Source organism: Sapajus apella, unplaced genomic scaffold (assembly GCF_009761245.1).
Source record: "Sapajus apella isolate SASKATOON/1434 unplaced genomic scaffold, GSC_monkey_1.0 scaffold117, whole genome shotgun sequence".
Classification (NCBI taxonomy): Eukaryota; Metazoa; Chordata; class Mammalia; order Primates; family Cebidae; genus Sapajus; species Sapajus apella.
In genome coordinates, this window is record NW_022437057.1 from 2,365,139 (window position 1) to 2,388,282 (window position 23,144).

At 51.2% G+C, this 23,144-nt stretch overlaps 1 protein-coding gene across 6 annotated transcripts in view; it reads left to right on the forward strand.

Moving 5' to 3' along the window:
* The window catches only part of RPL26L1 (ribosomal protein L26 like 1), a 141,583-nt gene that overhangs the window by 76,931 nt on the left and 41,508 nt on the right, over positions 1 to 23,144 (forward strand). For 4 of the 6 annotated variants that reach the window (XM_032260358.1, XM_032260361.1, XM_032260360.1 and 1 more), the window contains 4 exons: positions 1,718 to 1,812; positions 6,609 to 6,733; positions 15,811 to 15,915; positions 18,297 to 18,357. In XM_032260358.1, coding sequence (XP_032116249.1) covers positions 1,718 to 1,812; positions 6,609 to 6,733; positions 15,811 to 15,915; positions 18,297 to 18,357 — 386 coding nt within the window. The remainder of the gene's footprint in view (positions 1 to 1,717; positions 1,813 to 6,608; positions 6,734 to 15,810; positions 15,916 to 18,296; positions 18,358 to 23,144) is intronic. The other 2 variants (XM_032260363.1, XM_032260359.1) reach the window with 2 other exon arrangements.

The window sequence follows — 23,144 nt, forward strand, 5'->3', positions numbered from 1 at the left end:
ATCACGGTGACCTTCATTCCGTTCCCCAAACCCGCCATGCCCTCCCTACCTCCAAGCTGGTGTACAAGCTGCCAGGATGATGCCTACGCATCCCTCAGACCTCGGTCACACCTCAGAGAAGTCTTCCCAGCCCTTTCTCCCCAAAGGTCAGTGGCCCTGTAGTCCCTCTCATGGCCCCCTGCAGCTTTTTGTCAAAGCACTCATCAGAGTTGGGGGTGGCGGCATATTTAGGAGCTGAGTGACGTCTGGTTCTTGTGTCTGTAAGCTTGATGAGGGCAGAGAAAGCGTCTGTCTGATTCATTGCTGTTTCTGGCAACTGACAGGTAGTAGGTACTCAAAAAGTATTTGTTGAGCAGATTTGGATTGCTAACAGATGCCAACACTGTGCCACTGACAGCAAGGTGATGTGGCTGTCTGTGGAGCCACCTGCCCCTAACTATGGCCGATTCGGTCAACAGAAGAATGACTCCCTGCCCCCAATGATGTCTAGGTCCCTGTCCCTGACACGTGTGGCCGTGTTACCTTGCATTCAAAAGGAACTTCGCAAATGTGATTACCTGAAGGATCTTGAGATGGGGAGAGGATCCTGGGCTAGCCAGGTGGTCCAGATGGAATCACAGGAGTTCCTATAAGAGGGAGATGGAGGTCAGAGAAGTGGGAAACTGCTGGCTTTGGAATTGGGAGACAGGGCCACAGGCCTAGGCAGCTCCTGGAAGCTGAAAAAGGCAAGAAAATGCATTTCCCAGGAACAAAGCCCATTTTAGACTAATGACCTCCAAAGGTATGAGACAATAAATGTGTGTCGTGTAGGCCATTCACTTTGTGATAATTTGTTACAGCAGCCACAGGGTATTCATACAGCTATCCAGGTATTTCTCAGAGCTGGTCCTGCCCCTAGGGATGAGCATGAGGGAATTCCTGGCTTCCCAGCTGAGGGGAAGAGACCTCAAGAGAGGAGGCTGTAGGTGCTCTGTGCCTGTTGGCGCCAGGCCCTGATCCCTCATAAGACCCCTATTTCTCCTTTTGGTATTCAAACCACCCTATTTGCAGTGGGTGGTGTCATCCTATTAACAGGTGGGTTCACAGAGGTGAGCATAGGAAGTACCAGAGCCAGGATTTGAACATGAAACTGTCTGACCCTGCAAGATATGCTCTTACCACTAGAACTGTCCCACTCCACTCCTTCTCTCTCCTCAGCCCCAGCCCCAGCCCTCCCCTCTTTTTTTTTTTTTTGAGAGGAGTTTCATTCTTGTTGCCCAGACTGGAAGCAGTGGTGCAATCTCGGCTCACTTCAACCTCTGCCTCCTGGGTTCGTGATTCTCTTGCCTCAGCCTCCTGAGTACCTAGGATTACAGGAATGCACCACCGTGCCCAGCTAATTTTGTATTTTTAGTAGAGATGAGATTTCACCATGTTGGTCAGGCTGGTCTCAAACTCCCGACTTCAGGTGATCCACCCACCTTGGCCTCCCAAAGTGCTGGGATTACAGGCACGAGCCACCGCAACCAGCCCAGCCCTTCCTTCTTGAGAGGTAAGGCTGTACTTGGAGAGTGCAACCTAGACCCCTACCTGAGGTCAGAGGAGATACAGGCTCTGCCCAGGTGGAGTCTGGGTTATCTAAGGGGTGGTCACCACATGATATGGTCTTTGGCTGTTCCCTGCAGCTGAGATCAGTGCCCCATCTCAACAAGGGTTCCTATGCTTGTCTTTCCCCCAGTGTGAACGAACTCTACGTCGATGACCCAGACAAGGACAGCGGGGGCAAGATTGACGTCAGTCTGAACATCAGTTTACCCAATCTGCACTGCGAGTGTGAGTACTCCACACAACCCCTCCCTCCAGCAGGACACCTCCTTTGGGCAAATGTGTGCGTGCAGAATGGCAGGATCTCCAGGACAAATCAAGCCAACATATGGCTCTCCCTACTCTTTTTTGGAGGAGAATATAATTGAGTATGCATGCACTTGGAGGTTTTCTGGCATAAAAAAACACAAAACTCTACTCACAGGGCCTACCCCTGAAGAGCAGCTGCACTGGTGCAGGGAGGTGGGGTGTCTCTTATGGTCATGTTACAGCTTTGCAGCAAAGCCTCGTGCAAGGGACTTGCTGAGGGGAGGAAGCTGTAAGGGAGTGAGAAATGCAGGCTAGGGTAGTGCAAGAGGATAAGCAAAGATGTGTGTTCAGCTGAGGTCCACACTCAGCCTGATCTCACAGGATGCTGTGGGGTGTGGTGACACCGTAGCATTTGTCACACCCCGTAGCAATGGGACCAGGCGTTATTATCTGTCATTGGGTAATGGTTGCAGAGTAGTGTGTGTGGCAGGGGTCACATCACCTCCCAAGCATTCAAGCGAGAAGACCTCTGGTTAGCCAAGAGCATTCGTCTGGAGAAGGGTGTAGCTCCGAGCCATTGGTGGCCGACATCTGCAGAAGCTAGAGTGGTACACTGTCCATGAGAGAGTGCAGGACGAGGCTCAAGAGCGTCTACGACAGGGGAGGGCTGACTCCCTTTTTTACTTCACGCCTATTTTGTTTTAACCAAAATATCAATTACTTCTTTATAGCTATTTTTATTTTTTTGAGATGGCATTTCGATCCTGTCACGCAGGCTGGAGCTTTGCCACAATCTCGGCTCACTGCAAACTCCACCTCCCAGATTCAGGCAATTCTCCTGCCTCAGCCTCCTGAGTAGCTGGGATTACAGGCGTGCACCACCATGCCCAGCTAATTTTTGTATTTTTAGTAGAGACGGGATTTCATCATTTTGGCCAGGCTGGTCTTGAACTCCTGACCTTGTGATCTGCCCACCTCAGCCTCCCAAAGTGCTGGGATTACAGGCATGAGCCACTGTGCCCGGCCCAGAATGAATTACTTCTATAAAACAAAACTCATTTGAAATCTGATTTGGATTCAGATCCTGGCTCCTTTGCTCACTAAAACTGTGACCTTGGCTAAGATGACCTCTCTGAGCCTCAGGTTCCTCATCTGCAAAATGGGCTTAGTAATGTCTATTGCCTGAGGTTCTTAGGAGAATCTGTGCAATGGTCCCTAGACTTGTCAGTCAGTGGACTGGGTGCCCTCTCCTGGACTGGGGTTCCATCCCTCTGCCCAGCCTGGCATGGAGCCTGCTGCAGGCCCTTCTCTCACCACCGCCTCTTCCTGTTAAAGGACACGGCTGAGAGCAGAACACTGGGTGCATCTCCCGCCAGAGACAGGGAGAGCCTCAGCCCTGTCACTGTTTTTGGTGAGATTTACGTCATGATTTAGAATCCTCGGTGGGCCGCAAGCCAGGGAACCTGAAATAGGTCGGTCCTATTTTTTGTTATTTTTTCTCTTTCACTTAGAAAAATAATTCATCTGGCAGATTCTCATTCAGGAGTGACTGAATCTCTGGAGCAAGGAAATTCTTAGTCAGGCCAGAGGACCAGGACCAGTGGGTAGGGAAGGGAAGAGACGTGGTTCCAGGAGGGGTCAGGCAACCTCCACCCTGTGCCCTGCCATGCCCTGCTGGATCTGTGGGGCTGTAACCTGAATCCCCCACCTCTTCACCCCGACTACAGCTCAGCATTCTGGCTTTTCTTTAAAAGAACTTCACATTTTTATTATAGGAAAAAATGCATGCTCATCATTGTACTTCTGGAAAACACAGAGAAGCAAAAGAGATCGCCCGTAATTCCGCCACCTGAAAGCAGTGTCAGTGACATTTTGGCATCATTCTGTCCAGCTGGCCTTCCTTTCTGTGTTTCTGAACATAGCTGAGATCGTGCTGCATGTATGATCTCATATCCTGCTTTTAAAAATAATATTCTTCATTGTACAGCTAATAGAAGAATCCATTTTAATCTTAAAAAAGACATGCATTCAAAAATACAAAAATAATATATATTTTAAAAAGCAAGAGTCCCCCTCCCCTGTCCCCCTTCCTGTCCCAGCATGCCATCTTCCCCAAAGGACACCTCTGCTAGCAGGTGGGGGCCCTGTTCCCACCCCTACGTGTGTGTGCATGTCTGTGAACATATATTGGATTTGGGTATTTTTTTTTCTTTTTACGTAATTAATTGGGACCCTACCATATGGGAACCTTCTGGAGTTTCTTTTTTTTTTCTAGCTAGTATCTTGGAGCTGTTCTCATATTACTCATAATATGAGTAAAATAATAACAGCTGCCATTTATTCCGTTCTTCCAGGCCAGGCCCTGTCCTGTGTCCTTTGGCTGTATTAAATGCATTGGGATTTGCAGTGTCCTAGCAGAATGGCTGAAGGGTGTGGGCTCAGAAGCATATCACCTGGATTTTATTCCAAGCTCGGTGTTTCCTAGCTGTGAGAGCTCTGTGCCTCAGTTTCTCCAAATGTAGAATGGAACTGTTTTTTTTTTGTTTGTTTGTTTTTTGTTTTGGGACGGAGTTTTGCTCTTGTTACCCAGGCTGGAGTGCAATGGCGCGATCTCGGCTCACCGCAACCTCCGCCTCCTGGGTTCAGGCAATTCTCCTGCCTCAGCCTCCTGAGTAGCTGGGATTACAGGCACGCGCCACCATGCCCAGCTGATCTTTTGTAGTTTTAGTAGAGACGGGGTTTCACCGTGTTGACCAGGATGGTCTCGATCTCTTGACCTCGTGATCCACCCGCCTTGGCCTCCCAAAGTGCTGGGATTACAGGCTTGAGCCACCGCGCCCGGCCGAAACTGATAATATTATCTTCCCCACAGGGGTGTTTAGATGGTGTGTTCTTACATAAAAGGCACTTAGAAAAGAGCCTACACATAGTAAGTGCTGTTTTCCTTTTCCTCTTTTTTTTTTTTTTTTTTTTTTTTTTGAGATAGAGTTTTGCTCTTGTTGCCCAGGCTAGAGGGCAGTGGTGCAATCTCAGCTCACTGGAACTTCCACCTGCTGGGTTCAAGTGATTGTCCTGCCTCAGCCTCCTGAGTAGCTGGGATTACAGGTGCTTACCACCATACCCAGATAATATTTTGTATTTTTAGTAGAGATGGGGTTTCGCCATGTTATCAAACTGCTGGCCTCAAGTGATCCTCCCGCCTTGGCCTCCCCTAGTGCTGGGATTACAGGCGTGAGCCACTGCGCCTGCTCCTGTTTTACTTTTCTTTAACCCTCACAATAAGCCTGTGACAGAAGAGAAAACTGAGGCACAGAGGTTGAGTAACCTGCTCAATGTCCCAGTGCTAGTGACTCAGCCACTGATCTGCGCTGAGCCTCCTCCGTGCACCTGCATTTAGCGCATTCTTTGTACCTGCTGCACGGCACTTGGAAAGAGGGCTGCCAGCATTGGAACAGCTGAGTGAAAAGGGGACCTGCTTGTGTTTTCTCTAAACTTTGCATTATAGCGCTGGCATCTCCCATGTCCTGTGGACTCGTGAGGGTCATTTTGAATGGCTGCAGCACGTTCCCTTCTATGGATGGGTCCTCACTTACTTCTCCATTCTCATTGAGGAACACAGAGTTGGTTCCCATTTTTCCCATTTAAGGTTGGCCCTCTTTAAAATTGCTTCCAGCTGTTCTTTCTCTTTATGGGACCTCCTTTCTAGTGCTTCTGCCAGGGAAATTCCTGCATTTCCATTGTTCACAGGGATCCTCTCCCCACTGGCTACTTGGGCCATCTCTGGGGATGCAGTTGGCGTTGGCCTGCCCATTTTACAGATGGGGAAGCCATCTGAGTCACAGTGATGTGACAGAGGTCAGAGCCTGTCTTTTCCCTCTGCGCATCCCTGGTGCTTACAGGGCCTGGTACATAGATGATGGGTAAAGGAATGTGTGAGTGAATGAATGAATGATGGACGGATGGATGAATGGATGGGGGCCTGAGCCTATTCACCCCATGAACCCAAAGACCATCTGAAGGCCAGGAACAGTGTCCCACACCTGTAATCCCAGCACTTTGGGAGGCCGAGGCAGGTGGATCACCTGAGGTCAGAAGTTCAAGACCAGCCTGGCCAATATGATGAAACCCTGTCTCTACTAAAAATACAAAAATTAGCCAGGCATGGTGGCAGGCACCTGTAATCCCAGCTACTTGGGAAGCTAAAGCTGGAGAATTGCTTGAACCCAAGAGGCAGAGGTTGCAGTGAGCTGAGATCGTGCTACTGTACTCCAGCCTGGGCAACAGAGCAAGACTAGAAATAAATAAATAAATAAATAAATTACAAAGACTATCTGAGATACAAGAGCTAACATTTATTAAGCACTTTCCACCTAGCGTCCATCAGACCCTAAGCATTTTCTACACCTATGAGCTATTTAATCCTCAAAATCTTCCAAGGAAGTTTCAATTATGGTCACCCCCATTTTACAGAGAAAGAGAATGAGACGTCCAGAGGTTAAGTAACTGAGGCAGAACCCAGATTCATAGGACCAGTATGGCAGACCCCAGGGTGGCCCAGGGACCCCTAGTATACACTACCTCCCCTCGGCCTCGCATTTAGCAGAGTCATTACCCTGTCCCCTGTAGTCTTTGGACCCCAGACCATGAGCTCCTGGAGGTCCCAGGCCCGGCCTGCCTCTGGAATGGATGCACGAAGGCTCCCATAGAGGAGGGGCTGGCCCCCATCCTCCCATGTCTCTGGGTTTCTGACTGTTGTCTCCCTTTGGCTCCCGCAGTGGTCGGGCTCGACATTCAGGATGAGATGGGCAGGCATGAAGTGGGCCACATCGACAACTCCATGAAGATCCCGCTCAACAACGGGGCGGGCTGCCGCTTCGAGGGGCAGTTCAGCATCAACAAGGTATGGAAGCCCTGCCTCAGCCCTTTCTACCTGCTCCCCGTTCCTGCTGTCTCCCCACTCCCTGGAAACTGGTTGTGGAAGTATGCCCTCACTCGACCTGACCTTGACACAGCCCCCAGCAAGCAAGGGTCTGTGTTCAGCTGCCTGGCCATTCCTGCTGAGAATCTGGACGGGGGGTCCAGGCTCCCTGGGGTTTTAAGCCCCTGATGGCTGGTTCAGAAAGGAGCTACTCTTCTCCCCAGTGAGGGAGATAGTGATGAGAAGACCTTAGGATTTGTGGCCCCCAGCGCTGCGATCAAGTTCCAGCTCTACCCTCTGTTGGCCCCACAAGTCACTTGAGCCATCTTAGGCTGAGGATGTGACGGTGACAATAATATCACGATACCACCCACTTCACAAAGTTTGTGGGAGGATTAAATGAGCTAATACAGTTTCATTCACTCAAAAAATATTTAGAATGAGCACCTTCTGTGTTCCAGGGTCGGGGATAGGCTCTGGGGCAGCGTTCCTGGGCTGGTGGGTCTTACATTCTGGTGAAGGGAGACAGTCTACAAACCAGAAAGCATCAGGGATGCCTGATGAGGAATAAAGCCAAGGGGAGCGAGACGAGGCGGGCTTGAAAGTACCTTGTCAGCTCTGAATGACCACTCAAGGTTCACTGTTGTTTTGTCCCCAGTACCAGGAGCTTCAGATCCTAAGTCAAGGGGGTGAGCACAGTGCCCTTGGGAGAGCCGAGGCACCCGGTGGCAGCTGGCAGGGTTTTGCTCAGCATGTGCCGGCCCTGTTCGAAACACGGTACTGTCACAGTGGAGCCTCTCAACAACCCTGTGAGACAGCACCATTTGACAGCTTAGGATGCTGGGGCTCAGAGAGGTTAAGCATCTTGCCTGAGGTCACACAGCTTTCCTCATGTCCCACAACTCCCCTTCCCAGCCCCAGCCAGACTGAGCCACTGGCCACTCTGGCTTCTCCTTGTCCCTCCTGCAGCCTCTACTCAGAATGCCCTCCCTCCTGTTCCTGCCACCTGAGCTGGGGTTGCAAATTCACTGGCCACATCCAACCCAAAGATAAATTATGTTTGTCCAGCTTAGCATTTAACTGCATCAGAACCAGTATGAAAAGATCGGGAGTCCAGATTTCTGGCTTTTAAAAGTCAGAGGTTCTGACCACATTGGGTCCGTGTTCCCACTCTGACAATGACCTGGCACCAGTGGGCAGTGTTCCCCTTTAGAGAGGGCGTGTGCTGTCCCTCCCAGTCCTCGGCGGACAGCTGGAAGGCCAGGCCTGGTCATCTTTTGAGCAGGGTAGACTTCTATTTTTTTTTTTTTTTTTTTTTTGAGACGGAGTTTCGCTCTTGTTACGCAGGCTGGAGTGCAATGGCGCGATCTCGGCTCACCGCAACCTCCGCCTCCCAGGTTCAGGCAATTCTCCTGCCCCAGCCTCCTGAGTCACTGGGATTACAGGCACGCGCCACCAAGCCCAGCTAATTTTTCGTATTTTTAGTAGAGACGGGGTTTCACCATGTTGACCAGGATGGTCTCTATCTCTTGACCTCGTGATCCACCCGCCTCGGCCTCCCACAGTGCTGGGATTACAGGCTTGAGCCACCGCGCCCGGCCAGAGCAGGGTAGACTTCTTACGTGACAGCTCAGGGCTCCCTTAAGTGCTAAAGCAGAAGCCACAAGGCCTTCTTAAGGCTTCAGCTGTTGCTGGTAGAAATCTGCTGTATGTTATGGGTTAAAGTGAGTCTCGTGCCAGCCCAGGCCCTCAGGAGGAGGGGACTACCCAAGAGCAGGGATGCCAAGGGTCACAGTTCACTGGGGGCTCTCTCTGCCCATGAGCTGCCACACAGCACCTTTGCCATGCCCCGTAATTTGGATTTTATGGTGGTTGTGATGGAAAGCCATTTGAGGGTTTTAAACAGGGAAGCAATGTAGTCAGATTTATAATTTAGAACTGTACTATCCAATAGGTTACCACCAACCACACAAGGTTATTTAAATTAATTCAAATTAAATAAAATGTACAATTCAGGCGCGTGCCTGTAATCCCAGCTACTCAGGAGGCTGAGGCAGGAGAATTGCCTGAACCCAGGAGGCGGAGGTTGCGGTGAGCCGAGATCGCGCCATTGCACTCCAGCCTGGGTAACAAGAGCGAAACTCCGTCTCAAAAAAATATATATATATACAACTCAGTCACCCAGTCTCATCAACCACATTTCAAGTGCTCAAAGCCACATGCTGGCTAGGGGCCACAGTGCTAGACAGTGCAGATGGAAGGCACTTCCATTACTGAGGAAAGTTCTGCTGGTCAGCACATTCTTGGAAGGATGGCTCTGGCAGCTGCATGGGGCGGGGCTGGAGGGGGTTGCAGGCGGTGGTTGTGGCAGTCGAGCTGGGGAGATGTGGTGGGATTAGGGAGGTAGAGTCAGTAAGACTTAAGAATCGGATGTGGGAGTGAGGGTGAGTGTGGAATCAGAGAAACCTTTGACATCTTTGTCTTGGTAACCAGGCGGTCTCGTTTCTAGACATGGAAGCTTAGAAAAGCCTGGATTCTATGGGAAGTAGGTAGGGCTGGGCATTGGTCATTCCACTCTGGTTTCCTTTGGGGTTCCCATTAAGTGTCTACAGGGAGAGGTGAAATTGGTAGTTCGAGGTGTGGAGAGTTCAGGAGAGGGATCTGGACCACAGATCAACGTCTGTGGGAGTCATCAGTAAAGAGATGATGTTGGAAGTCATGGGTCTAGGTCAGTTCCTCAGAGCGGGGCCTCCTTAAGCCCCTAGGCCAGCAGCATCAGCATCGCCTGGGAGAGTGTTAGGAATGCAGATTCTCAGGCCCCCCTCAGACCTACTGAATCTGTGTTAGAACAAGAGCCCCCCCTCCAGAGATTCTGATGCCACTAAAGTTTGAGGAGCATTGGTTTTACCTAGGGAGAGGCCATAGATGCTTGTTCTAAACCTGGGGGCCACAGACACTCCCAAGGAGAGCGGATAGAATACAAGAGATCTTTGAAGTTGGATGGGAGGAAATTTACATCTTTATTTTTACTAAACTCGAACTAAAGTTTAGCATTTCCATCGGCGATGAACGTGGGCTACAAACCACAGTAGCATTAGCAGTGCCTGTGAACTCATCACCAATAGAAACTGCTGAAATTTGGCCGGGGGTGGTGGCTCATGCCTGTGATCTCAGCACTTAGGAGGCCAGGGTGGGTGGATCATGAGGTCAGGAGTTTGAGACCAGACTGACCAACATGGTGAAACCCCATCTCTACTAAAAATACAAAAATTAGGCCAGGTGCAGTGGCTCATGCCTGTAATCCCAGCCACTCTGGAGGCTGAGGTGGGAGAATCACTTGAACCCAGGAGGCGGAGGTTGCAGTGAGCAGAGATTGTACCACTGTACTCCAGCCTGGGCGACAGAGTGAGGCTCCATCTCAAAAAAAGAAAGAAATTGCTGATATTTATAGCATTTTACAGTTGTTGCAGATAATTTCCAGAGACTGTTCATATGCATCACTGTTTTAAAATTACAGCAATTGGCCAGGCACAGTGGCTCATGCCTGTAATCCCAGCACTTTGGGAGGCCAAGGCGGGTGGATCATTTGAGGTCAAGAGCTCAAGACCAGCCTGGGCAACAGGACAAAACCCCGTCTCTACAAAAAAATACAGAAATTAGCCAAGCCCATGCTTATAGTCCCAGCTACTCAGGATGCCAAGGTAGGAGCATCTTCTGAGCCCAGGGAGGCAGAGGCTTTGGTAAACTGAGATTGCAGCACTGCACTCCAGCCTGGGTGACAAAGTAAAACCCTGTCTCAAAAAATAAATAAATAAAAATTACAATACTATGAGACGACCACTAGGTCTTGTTATTTGATGCATCAGTAAAGCAGCATATTCAAATGTGTTTTTTAATATTTTAATTACTATTTAAATATAGTCTCTTTCCTTTGTAATCTTATGCATTTTACCCATTAAGAACATTTTAAGCATTTAAAACATAGGTAACATTAAACTGGCAAAGGGTCATCCGTGGCACCAAAAGCCTTAAGAACCTAAGGTCTGGAGAGAAGTGCAGTTTGAGGACTGAGTTCTGGCGCCCCCTGATCTCTTCAAAGAGGGGGTAACAAAATGTCCAAGAAGGGGGCAGTCAGACAGGAAGGAGGAAGCAAAGGCTGGGCGGAGACTGCTGTCTGGAAAAGAACATATGGATAGATATCAAAGGGCAGGGCTGGTGCTGCCAGGCTCAGGCAGGCAGGGCCGGAATGGATGGTGATCTGAGCGCTGCAGAGTGCTCCAGAAAACACCGATGATGGCAGAGAAGGGGCCGCTGCAGAAGCCAAGTCCTTAGGAAGCAAGGGGAGCCAAATGCAGGCCATGGCTGGGAGTTTAAGGCCTTGGAGAAGTGCATAGTGCCAGCAGGCAGGTGGGATTGGTGGGGGGCCCTGGCTCTGCTGGGCCTCCATACCTTTCCTCTGTCCCCACTCATCCTCCTGGGGAACCATTGCTCACCCACAGGCCTCAGCTGATACGGGTCCCTCAGGGGAAGTCGCCCCTCCCTTTCCCTGCCTGCCTACATCCACTCCCCACCGCACCCCTCAGCACACTGTGGCTTCTGCCTGTGCCTCTTCTCTGACTCTGCCCCTCCCTCTGACCACTCCGCCCAGGCTTCCTAGCTGTGGAGCGTCTGCCTTATACCTGGCTCCACGCTTGACGCTGGGCTGCAGTGCGGAGAGAAACAGCCATGCTTTCGCCCTTGGTTCCCTGTGGTCTGTAATGGGGTGACAGCCAGTGCTCGGGTAAACAGGAAATAAAGCAGCTGTGAAGAGAATGATGGGATGCTGTGGTGGAGAATGAAGGAGACCTCTGAGGTTACAAAGGAAGCCCTGTCTGAAGGCTGAAGATGAAAATGCACAGATGAACAGATGCACACACACACCTCCTAATTGTGGGCCCCCCGCCCCCAAGGAGATGCAACCACCTGGGCTGAAAAAATACATATGCCCCAGATGGTGATCAAGAAGGGATCGTGCTAATTCAAGTCATCCCGGCACCTGGAGTGACAACCCACGAGACAGCCCTGCCCAAGGCTGCCGTCTGCTCCCCTTAGAATGGGCTGTGCTGGAGCCCCCAGCCAGCTCTGGGTGGACTTGCCCTTTGGGATCACACAGTCCTGTGGTCAAGGGTCCCAGCTACCACAGTCACTGCTTGAATGACTCTGGGCAGTTTAGCATCTCTGAACCTCAGTTTTCTCATCTGTAAAATGGGGATAATAATACCTCACACGCTGTGAAATATGAACAAATTATTCAGTAGAGACTGGACAAGCATCCTGGCCTGCCTTATTTCCCATCAGTGCAGAGTTTCCATGACCTCATCAGCTGGCACCCACCTTAAGGTGCGCCTGTGAAACGTACATGGAGGATGTCCAAGAAATCGGCCTTCTCTGGGCAGGGGAGTGCCAGGGAGTCTCTGAAAGACTCACACCAGCCTTTCTCAGACCCGTGCTATGGCTACTTACTGAGTTCTTAGCCGTTTCCACATGTTAACTCCTTTAGTCTTCATTGTAGCCCAGAGGAAACTGAGGCACTGGAGATTAAGCGACCTGGTCAAGTTCATGCAGCCAGGATTTTAACACAGGCAGCCTAGCAGCAGGGCCCTGCCCCCTGAGCCCACTGCCTGTGGCTGCTTCTCCCAACATGTCGGTTACACATGCCATGACCAGCTGTGCCTCTGTACCCAGGTCGCAGCCTAGGGCGCCCTCTGCCCCAAACTTGCAGGGAGTAGAGACCGTCCCCCACCCCAGCCCATCCACTCTCCCTCGTTAAAGATCTGTGCCTTTGAGGAGCCGCCCACCAGGAGGTGCTCAGAGAAGCCACCGGTGTCCATGTACTGTGATGGCAAGCTCAGCAGCCGTCCCCCACACTTCTCCCCCAGCATCAGGCTTAGACTTGTCCCATGGCCTCCTTATCTGACTCTCAGGAAGTTGGCTGGCAGCCAGATGTCAGAGTTCCCGTGTTTTGGGCAACAGCAGCAGCAGCGCCACCTGAGACCCCACAGTGACCTCATTTCATCAGCCAGCCCCGCAGGAGGAGGACAGGATGGGGTGAGGGGTATGGGGCCTGGCTCCAGCTATATGTTTTTAAAATCCATCAGAGACACTGACGTAGGTTCCTAAGTCACAGGCTCTAAAAGCGTTCCTGTTTCTTTCTTCAGCCCAGCATGTGCTGGCATGAGTCAGCCACCTGTGATGGATTTGGTGTGGAGCGGGAGTGGGATCCTGAGTCACAGCCTCGCGGGGCCTGGCAGGGGTGGCAGGTGCTGAGGGGCCAGCCTCCTTGACTCACTTTGCTGCAGCAGCATGAGTCCCAGGCCCCAGTCCCACTTATGAACCCCGCCATGGCCCTACCCACGGGAGGCCCTGTGTCCCTGCGTAGAAACACTCTGGGAGGACACACGCCTCATGGCTGCGGGTTTCTTACTCCCAGGGGCGGTCAGCAACAGGGTCTTTAGTCTGACTGTCTCGTGACTGTTTTATCATGAAAATGTACCCAGGCTTTTTTTTTATTATTATTATTTATATATTTTTTGAGACGGCGTCTCGCTCTGTCGCCCAGGCTGAAGTGCAGTGGTGGCGCGATCTCAGCTCACTGAAACCCCTGCCTCCCAGGTTCAAGCGATTCTGCTGCCTCAGCCTCCTGAGTAGCTGGGACTACAGCCGCATGCCACCATGCCCGGCTAATTTTTTGTATTTTTACTACAGATGGGGTTTCACCATGTTAGCCAGGATGGTCTCATCTCTTGACCTGGTGACCCGCCAGCCTCAGCCTCCCAAAGTGCTGGATTACAGGTTTGCGCCACTGTGCCCAGCCCAGGCTTTATTTATATTGGTGAAAATGAGGCATAAATGTTAAAAGCCACGGTGGCTTTTCCTCGTGCCCTGCCTGTTTGCGTTCCCTCTTCTGGGCTTCAGTGACAAATGTGTTCATCCTGCAAATCCAGCCCAAGGCCAGCTGCAGGCTGCTTTGCGTGCATCACCTCGATGAATCCTCCCAATAACCTTCTGGCTTTCTGCCCGTTTTGCTGATGGGGAAACTGAGGCATGGAGTGGTTGCTGACCTCACCTAAGGCCCCCTAGCTAGGAAGTGGGGCTAGACTTGAGGCCACGTGTAGAGCTCAGAGCGGCCGCTCTGCCATGGGTTATTGGGTTCCTGAGGCAGGCAATGCTGTCCCTCCAGGGAGATCTTGCCAAGCTGTTGTTTCTGCTCCACCCCTGACCCAGCAAGTGTCCCTTCTCCACTGTAGCCTGCAGCATGCTCCCTCAATTGAGTTGGGGGCCCTCCCTGTAAGCCCCATGGTCTGCAAATTCCTGTGGGCCAGGGTGGATCCCACAGAGTCTCATTGCCTGTTCCAAACTGTGTCACAGGGGCTTGACCAAGGCCAGATTCTTGTCTGCTCATCTCCCCAGTCCCAGCACCTCCTGAAGGTCTGGCGCCACGTGGCCATCAGTCTAGGCTGCGGAGGTAGACAGCATCCAGGCATCAGGGGAGGGAGCAGCGTGTCCAACAGATGTGAGCTCAGACTGCAGCTCTCGAGATGTGACCTTAGCAAGTTTCTTCACTGCTCTGAGCCTCTGTTTTCTTTCCTGTAAAATGGGAATTATCAGATGACAAAGCCAAAGGATTCAGAGTCATTTGTTTAGTCATTCATTCATTCAGTAAGTGTCTATTGAGCACCTGCTGTGCCTCGGAGTCTGGGGAGTGCAGTGAGGTGTGGACATGCTAGCGGGAGGAAGCGGATGAGAACAAGATGGGGATGAGATGGCAGGTGATGCCAGAGGCCGTAGCAGGTAAGGGGATGGGGAATGGGGGCCAGGGTGCTCTTTTGCACAGGTGCACATGGAAGGCCTCTCTCTTGGACCCTAAGAGGCTGAGGGAGGGCCTGGGACAGGTCCCAGGAAGGGGTGCCGGCACAAAGGCCTGAGGTGGGGCCACACTGGATGCTGTTCCCGGCACAGCAGGGAGGCCAGACAGGAGGAAGCAGAGGACGCAGCAGCACGAGGCCAAGAGGTGGGGACACAATACTTGGCCAGTGGCCAGATGTGGGCCACCACAAGGACATGGACTTTGACTCCGAGAGAATAGAAGCTGTGGAGGGTTCTGGCCAGAGGAGTGACAACATCTGATGGAGGCTTTAAAAAGATCTTTCCAGTCACTGCTGGGGAAAGGCCTGGGCTGCGGGGAACGTGGAAGCTGGGAGCCCAGAGAGGAGCCCGCGTCCTTGTCCATAAAGAGAAGACCTCGGACCAGGGTGGCAGAAAAGAGGTCAGGCACTGGGTGTGTTTTCAAAGTAGAGCTGACAGGGTTTCAGCTGATGGATGGATGTCAGGAGTAAGAAAGGCAGGTTCCAGGATTATACCAAAGGTTCTGGTCTGAGCATCTAGGAGGAGGAGGAGGGACTTTCAGCTGAAACAGGGAGAAGCTGAGGCGGCTCTTGCCACATGATTGTCACCAGCATCCTTCGTTCCGTAAATACTCATCTAGCACCTCTTGCTGGCTTGGCTCTGCAGTGGCTTGAGACCCAGGGAAGAGATGAGGCTGCCGCAGTCTGTCTGTCAGGGATCCCCTGTCTAGGGCACTGGGGCAAACTTCAGTAGGAAATGATAGGGGTTTGGAGTCCAAGGAAGCCCCATTAGTCTGTACACTCAAAAGTCATCCCCAGCCCACTGCGGGACCAGCCGGCCGGAATCCACAGAGCTGGAGGGGGAGTAGCTGCCATGAGTCCTGGTTATGTGCCTATCGCCAAGGTGGGCACTTCACATGCACCCTCTCACCAGATAGTCCTGGCAGCCCCTGTCAGAAGCTGCGGTAATGCCCCCATTCTGCAGATGAGGATCCTGGGGCCCAGAGAGATGGCATGATGCCTTTGCACAGTTGAAAATGATAAAAGCCAGGATCCAAACCCAGATCTGTCTGATTCCAGCGTCCGCCGCCTGCCTGGATCACACAGGGTGAAGCCCCCATGCTCCACCCCCTGGAGAAGTCAACCAAACTCCTGAAACTCACATTTCTCCCCCAGGTCCCTGGCAACTTCCACGTGTCCACACATAGTGCCACAGCCCAGCCACAGAACCCGGACATGACACACGTCATCCACAAGCTCTCCTTTGGGGACACGCTACAGGTGAGCAGGGGACACTCAAGGTGGCATGGCCAGGGTGGGCATACAGGGGCTGTGTCACCCGGTGCCCTCTGTCCTTTCTGGGCACAAGGAGGAATTTCCCTTAAGGTGACACCTAAGCCAAGCCTGGAAGGGCAGGAAGGGTTTCACCGGGAACAGGATCCTGGGCAGGGGGCATCTCAGACATCAGCCCTCTTCTAGAGCACCCAACTGATGGTTTTCATATGAAAGACTTTCAAGTTTACTTTCAGAAAAATGGATCAGTAAGTGCATGTGACGCAGCATGTTACTCTGTACCAAGATGCCAGAAGCCCAGGGCACGAGGGCTCGCTTGCCAGCTGAGAGGGCCCAGAAGCACTTGCCTGAAGCGGGAGCTGGGAGGTGGGGTGGGTAGGGGCGAGAGACCATGTTAGGTTGAGGAAGCTGGAGACTGAGGCTCCGCCTGGTGACTCAGAGCACCCATCTGCAGCGAGGAAGAGGGACCCAGGAGGCAAGACTATAGGCAGGGAGGGGAGAGAAGGGCCCAGACTCAGGAAGAGCGAAGGGGAGAGGAGCAGAGGAGGAGCTGAGGAGGGAGGAGCAGCGGTCTCGCATTGCTGGGTGCAGGGGCAAAATAGAAGGAAACAGAAACTACAGTCCTAAGTTTAGTCATCAGTGGAGTAGAAATCTGATTTTTTTTTAATGTACAAAACTTAGCTTAGGGCTCATCCATCCATTCAAAAAATACTTATGAAGTACCTACTATGTGCCAGGCCTTGCATACCTGGCACTTGGTGAGAACAAGCATGGTCCCTGCCCACCTGGAGCTTCCATTCTAGAGGGGAAGACAGACGTTGATCAAATACTGGTACAGGTCGGACGTGGTGGCTCACGCTTGTAATCCTAGCCCTTTGGAGCCCGAGGCGGGTGGATTACTTGAGGTCAGAAGTTTGAGACCAGCCTGGCCAACATGGTGAAACCCCTTCTCTACTAAAAATACAATAATTGGCATGGTAGCAGGCACCTGTAATCCCAGCTACTTGGGAGGCTGAGGGAGGAGAATCACTTGAACCCAGGAGGCGGAGGTTGCAGTGAGCCGAGATCCCGCCACTGCACTCCAGCCTGGGTGACGGAGTGACACTCCTCTCAAAAATAATAATAATAATAATGGTACAAATAATGTGAGACAAAACCATGACACATAACAACAGAAGAGAACATTCTAGCCTTCTCGTCTCCATAGCCACCATTCTTATGGGTTAGAAACGAAGCCTTGACACGGTCAGTCTCAAGACAGCAAATAGACAAACTTCCTTTTCCTGTTGAGGAAGCGCAGTTCCTTCCAGTTGTTGAGGAATTGCTTGTTGAGAATGTGCAGTTCTGTTAAGTGCTCAGTAAACATCAGCCACCTGAGACCAGGATCAGGGATGAGGCCACCCCTCCGCTGTCCGCTGCTTCTGGAGTGGACATCTCCATAGCAGCATGTCCCCACCTACCTCTCTGATGTCTCCTCGTTCCTTCCATTCAGACACCTCACTCTCCTTCCTCCTGGGGGCCTTGCGGACCTGTCTCCAGACTCAGAGCCCTTATACATGCTGCTTGCCAGTTTAACTTCCCACTTTCCTCTAGATCTTGGTGTCAATGTCACTTCCTCCAGGAAGTCCTCCAGGGTGTCTAGCTCAATAACTCCGGTTAACCATGCCCATGGTAGCATGCTTCATTTACCAGGTATGCCTTATCCTTCTTTAGATGTTCCTTGAGGCCAACCTGGTTTCCCATTGTTCTCAAAGAAAAGGTAGGTCATGGTTTTCAGTTCCCATGCTACGGCAGCCCACCCCGCTGCTTGGAGGAGGGGTCTTTTCACACCTGCTGTATGTCCTCCACAGCAGACGTGATGGGGGGCCGCAGCTCTGGGGCACCCCTGCCTGGACTCCTCTATGGGCCTGTCAGAGGACCCTGGGATCTCAGAAGAAATCTTCTGGGACCCAGAATCCACATTCACTTGAATTTTCTGTGTGATGTCATGGAAAGAGTCTAGCTTGGAGTCAGACAGACCTGATTTCAGAGTTTAGCTTAGCACTTACCAGCAGGGCGAGTCTTGGTGTTTTTCCAAGGCTTTGTTTGCTCTTCTGTAAAATGGGCCCAATGATACATCATTAGGGGCATGAAATGAAGTGGCCAGGTTGGAGCAGCACACAGTAGGTGCTAGAGATGAGAAACAAGCTTGTACCTACTGTGTGCGAGGCCCATGCTGCCTCTTGCTCCCCACAAACCCTGCTGAAGCCCCCTTTTACACACTGACAAGGTTCCTGGACTAGTGGGTACCTGGCCATCCCCCACAACCAGGGCCAGGCCTGGAGCTGGCGGTGTCCTGGGGATTGTCCCCTCAATGCATGTCTCCACAGGTCCAGAACGTCCAAGGAGCTTTCAACGCTCTCGGGGGAGCAGACAGACTCACCTCCAACCGTATGTATCCCGGCTGGGAACAGCCTTCTGCTCCAAGATGCCCGGTACAGCAGGCAGGGATAGGGGAGGGCGGGGAGGTGGGGGTCCCTGTCCAGCACCCACTCCGAGCCAGTGAGGCTGCTCACGCTCCATTCCCACAGCTACCCAGTGGGAAGGTAGACCCAGCCCCATCTGAGGGAGGAGAAGAAGGCTTGTCCCGGGGAAGGTACAAGCCATCCCCGGCACAGCAGACTCAGGCACACGGTGGAGACCAGCTATTACCATCATTGTTGCTGTCGTCACAGCCACATCATCGTCCTTAGTTGAACTAATTACCTAAGATCCCATGGGGAGCTGTGGCAGAACCAGAATCTGTTCTGGCTGCAGGTCGCACCGTGAGAACGGGTCTGTGGATGACCCAGTCAGGTCTGACCGCATGGCTGCCTCCCCACACCTCACTCGCCTGCTCAGACTCCTCCCATCGACCGTAGCTCCTCATAGAGTCCTTGCCCTCCTCAGCTCCCTGGCACCTTGGCCCAGATCAAAGAGAACAGCACATCTCCACACGCAGACAGGAGAGCACACACACCTGTGCCTGCACACCAACACACGTGAGCTCTCGCGGCCTCGGACACGTGCACAGAGTGGGCCCAGGAGGCCTGTTTGCTCAAGCAGACCCGCTGCTGCACTGGGTACCTGGATTTTTCTTACTTCCTCACCTGAGCTCACCTTTTAACTCACATCTTTTCTTACTATTTCCTGAAATGCATCTGCTCTCCCACTGTCAGGGATCCAAGCCAAAGAAAACATTCCTCCATGACCTGCCCCCTGACAAATCAAACCTCATTTTTTTTGTGTCCCTGTGAATCCTTGTCCATAAGCAGAAGTCACTTTTCTTTTTTTCCAAGACGTGGATCGCAATTTACCATCTGCATTTTGTACTTGATATTATCACATAGCCACGATGTTCTTACTTTCCAGTTGTAATGAGAGCACAGTTGTCCATCTTCAGCTCTGCTGTGCTTTGCTTTTCTGTTTTATTTATTTATTTATTTATTTAGAGACAAAGTCTTGCTCTGTCGCCCAGGCTGGAGTGCAGTGGCACCATCTCAGCTTACTACAACCTCCGCCTCCTTGGGTTCAAGCCATTCTCGTGGTTCAAGCCATTCTCCTCAGCCTCCCAGTAGTTGAGATTATAGGTGCTCACCACCACACCCAGCTAATTTTTTGCATTTTTAGTAGAGACGGGGTTTCACCATATTGGCCAGGCTGGTCTTGAACTCCTGACCTTATGATCTGCACACCACGGCCTCCCAAAGTGCTGAGATTACAGGCGTGAGCCACCGCGCCCAGCCTCTGCTGTGCTTTTCGAAGACGTTGTCTTCTCACTAAAAGCGTCTGCTGTGTCCTGCATTTCACGGCGGCAGTAATGCCTCTGATATGTACAGTGTTGGCGCTATGTTACCCGACGGCTTTCCGGCTGTTTCTGGTTCTCATTCATGCTGCCTCCAGCAGTGGATAAGTATACCGCAGCATCTCCGTGTTTGAATGCAGCTTTCTGGTTGTAACAGAGGTAGATGATTCTTGGTGTGGTGGCGTGGTCATTGTTTAGTGTCATAGGAGTGTGTCATCTCGTGGTGGTTATCCACAAATGTTTGCAGCTACGATGAACCCCTCAGCTGCTGGACAGGAAGGAGGATCAAACTAAACAGGCCCAGAGTGTGTGAGCAGAGAGACGGTGTGCACAGAATACCTTGTCTTTTCTGGGGCTAGTGACGAAAGCCATCTCAGGCTGGCTTAATTGGAGAGAAAAAGGCGTGAGATCAGGCAATGGACAGCCAGGGAAGGGCTGGCCTTTATTTTTCTCAGCTCCCAAGCTCAGTCACTGGGCCTTTGCCTTTGTAGGTCCCTCTGTGCCCAGGTCTTGCTGTGGGAGTTGCTTCTTGGCATTAAGGTCTCAGTTCAAATGCTACCACCTCCAAGAAGCCCTCCCTGATCACCATATCGAAAATAACCCTGACTCCTCAGGACAAACATGTTTTTTCTTCCTAGCATAGACCACTCTCTGAAATCACCTTGTTCTCTCAGACCTCCGCTGCCCTTGGCTGTTGCACCAACTAGAACATAGCACTCTGCCTCGCCCACTGCTCTGTCCCCAGGACCCAGCCCTGGGCCCAGAGTACAGTGGGTATATAATCGATGATAAGAGGCCTGGAGACCACCGTGGAGGAGCTCCTGCCAGGTGGTGGCACAGTGTGGTCATGAGGACCTGGCCTCCAGCGTCCCGCTCCACTCTTTCCCAGCCGTGTGGTCTTGGGAAAGTCATTTAACTCTGCTAAGCCTCAATCTGCATCTGTAAAGGGGAAAGAATCCTCCCCACCTTCAGCCTTGCCATGAGGATTAATGAGATGTGTGGACAGAGTTGAGTGTGTGGCCTGGCACATTTTGAGTGCTCAATAAATGTTGGCCTTTCTCTTCACTGTCATCAACAGCTAACCTCAGGAACGAGATCCCCTAGGGCAGAAGCTAAGGAGCACCTTTCCTACATGGAATTGTGTCTTGTATCGTGGAACTGAGTTAACTGGTCCTGAATGATATAACTGGGATGAAACCAGCTTGTCATGTACATGTATACACATAGTATGGGCTGTCGTGTGTGTGTGTGTGTGTGTGTGTGTGTAAGTATACACACACATGTATCAGCTGCTGGTTTAAAAATGCAGGTTCTGGGCCCCAGTGGTGGGATAGGGATGAAACAAGATTGGCCATGCGTTAGTAACTGTGAAAGCTGGAAAATGGGTATGTGGGAGTCCATTCTACAGTTCCCTATGTTTTAGGTTTGAATTTTTCCATAAGAAGATTTTGCGGGTAGGGGAGGAGGGAGTGAGCCTGAAGGGAATGTGGGCCGGCCTGGACCAGGTTGGAGCCAGCAGCCTCTAGGAATGGTCAACTCACAAGGAATCCACATGGGTTGTAATTAACTGCAGTGTCTCCCGTGGGCATTTGGCAAATTGTATCAAAGGCCTTAAAAACAGTCACTGCCTTTGAGTCATCAATTCTACTCATAGGAGAGTAAGCTAAGGAAATAATTAAGAGAGTGTACAAAGATCTAGGAAAATAATGTTCATTAGGTCATTGTTTATAAGAAGGAAAATGAGGAACCACGTCAGTATCCAGCCACAGGGGGTTGGTTAAGGATGGTAACTGCCCAAGTTGAGCGTGGTGTGTCAGGACCTTGCTGGCAGTCAGGCAGCAAACATTTATTGAGCACCTACTATATGCCAGGCATTGGGCTAGGTTCTGGGGATACAGAGGTGAATAAAACAGACTCTCTATGGAGCTTATGTTCTGTGTCTTAGGCCTGAAAAGATGTTCATGATGTTCAGTTCTTAGAAAAATATACATACTGATGCTATTTTAGGAAAATGTAAATATATGTATAAACGTGTCTGGCAGTTTATATGTGAGAATGTGAACCATAGTTTTCTGAGGATGACGAATTTATGGGTGATTTTTATTTTGCCTTTGGTGATCACCTGTGTTTTGTACAATTTTTTTTTTTTTTTTTTGAGATGGAGTCTCGCTCTGTAGCCCAGGCTGGAGTGCAGTGGTGGCTCACTGCAACCGCTGCCTCCTGGGTTCAAGCAATTCTCCTGCCTCAGCCTCCCTAGTAGCTGGGACTACAGGTGTGTGCCACTGTGCCTGGCTGATTTTTGTATTTTTAGTAGAGTCAGGGTTTCACCATGTTGGCCAGGCTGGTCTTGAACTCCTCACCTCAAGTGATCCTCACCTCAAGTGTTGGCCTGCCAAAGTGCTGGGATGACAGGCGTGAGCCACCATGCCCAGCCTTGTACAAATTTTAACAAGAAATATTAAGTGGTGATTTTGATAAGGCGTTCACTTTTTCATTCCTTCAAGTTTGTAACCTAGGGCAATAGACATTTGAGACACCACGGTCAAGCTTGGTCTTGGGCTTCTGTTTTAAAAATGCAAATTCTGAGCACCACCCTTGGCCCATTCAGTGGGATTCTACTGGAAAGAGGTCCAGGTGTCTTTTCATTCCAGATGATTCTGCTGCTTCTGACATCTGAGAACCATTACAGGGTTGAACAGAGGGATGTTGTCTTCATGGACTTGGCTCCGAGGCTACAGGGCTTGTCTCAGATTTTCAGAGGAACCTACCCAAAACAATTCAGGAAGCACTTCCTTTGCTTACCAAGATACGGCTTTGGCAGGAAGAGGCAGGGAGGGAGCGTCAGGACAGTGAATGCTGTCTGCATCCCTGCCTTCTTACAGAGGAAGACTGACTCGACTATGAGACCAGGATTAGCACCCACAGGCCTACATTTCTGTGTTATTTTAGCTCCGTGATCCATGACCGAAGATTCTGGAAGGCCCATGAGCTTCCTGTAAGCATCCCAGAAGGCCCAGGAGAGTTCATACCTTTCCTGGGTGATATTTGGCAGCTCTGGGCCTGCATTCTATCAGCCCAGCATTGGACTCCGGTTACCTCATGCTTATCAGCAGCTGATTCATCTGTGCTTTCATTCATGGCCCTGTCCAGTCATCCTTCCATCCGTTCATTCATTCAGTAAGCATTTGCCATGGTCCGCCCGGTACCAGGGCCTGCTCAGGGCTCTGGGAAACGGAGATGAGTAAGGCTCCTTCCCTGCCTGCAGCAGCTCCCCCATCCAGGAAGAACTGATCTGCCGTTGATTTCTTTCCCCATTTTCCGTTCATCAGTGCTTCATCGGTGCAGTTTTTCTGGTTAATAGGCTCTTTTCTTTTTAATACTGAAACCTAGTTTG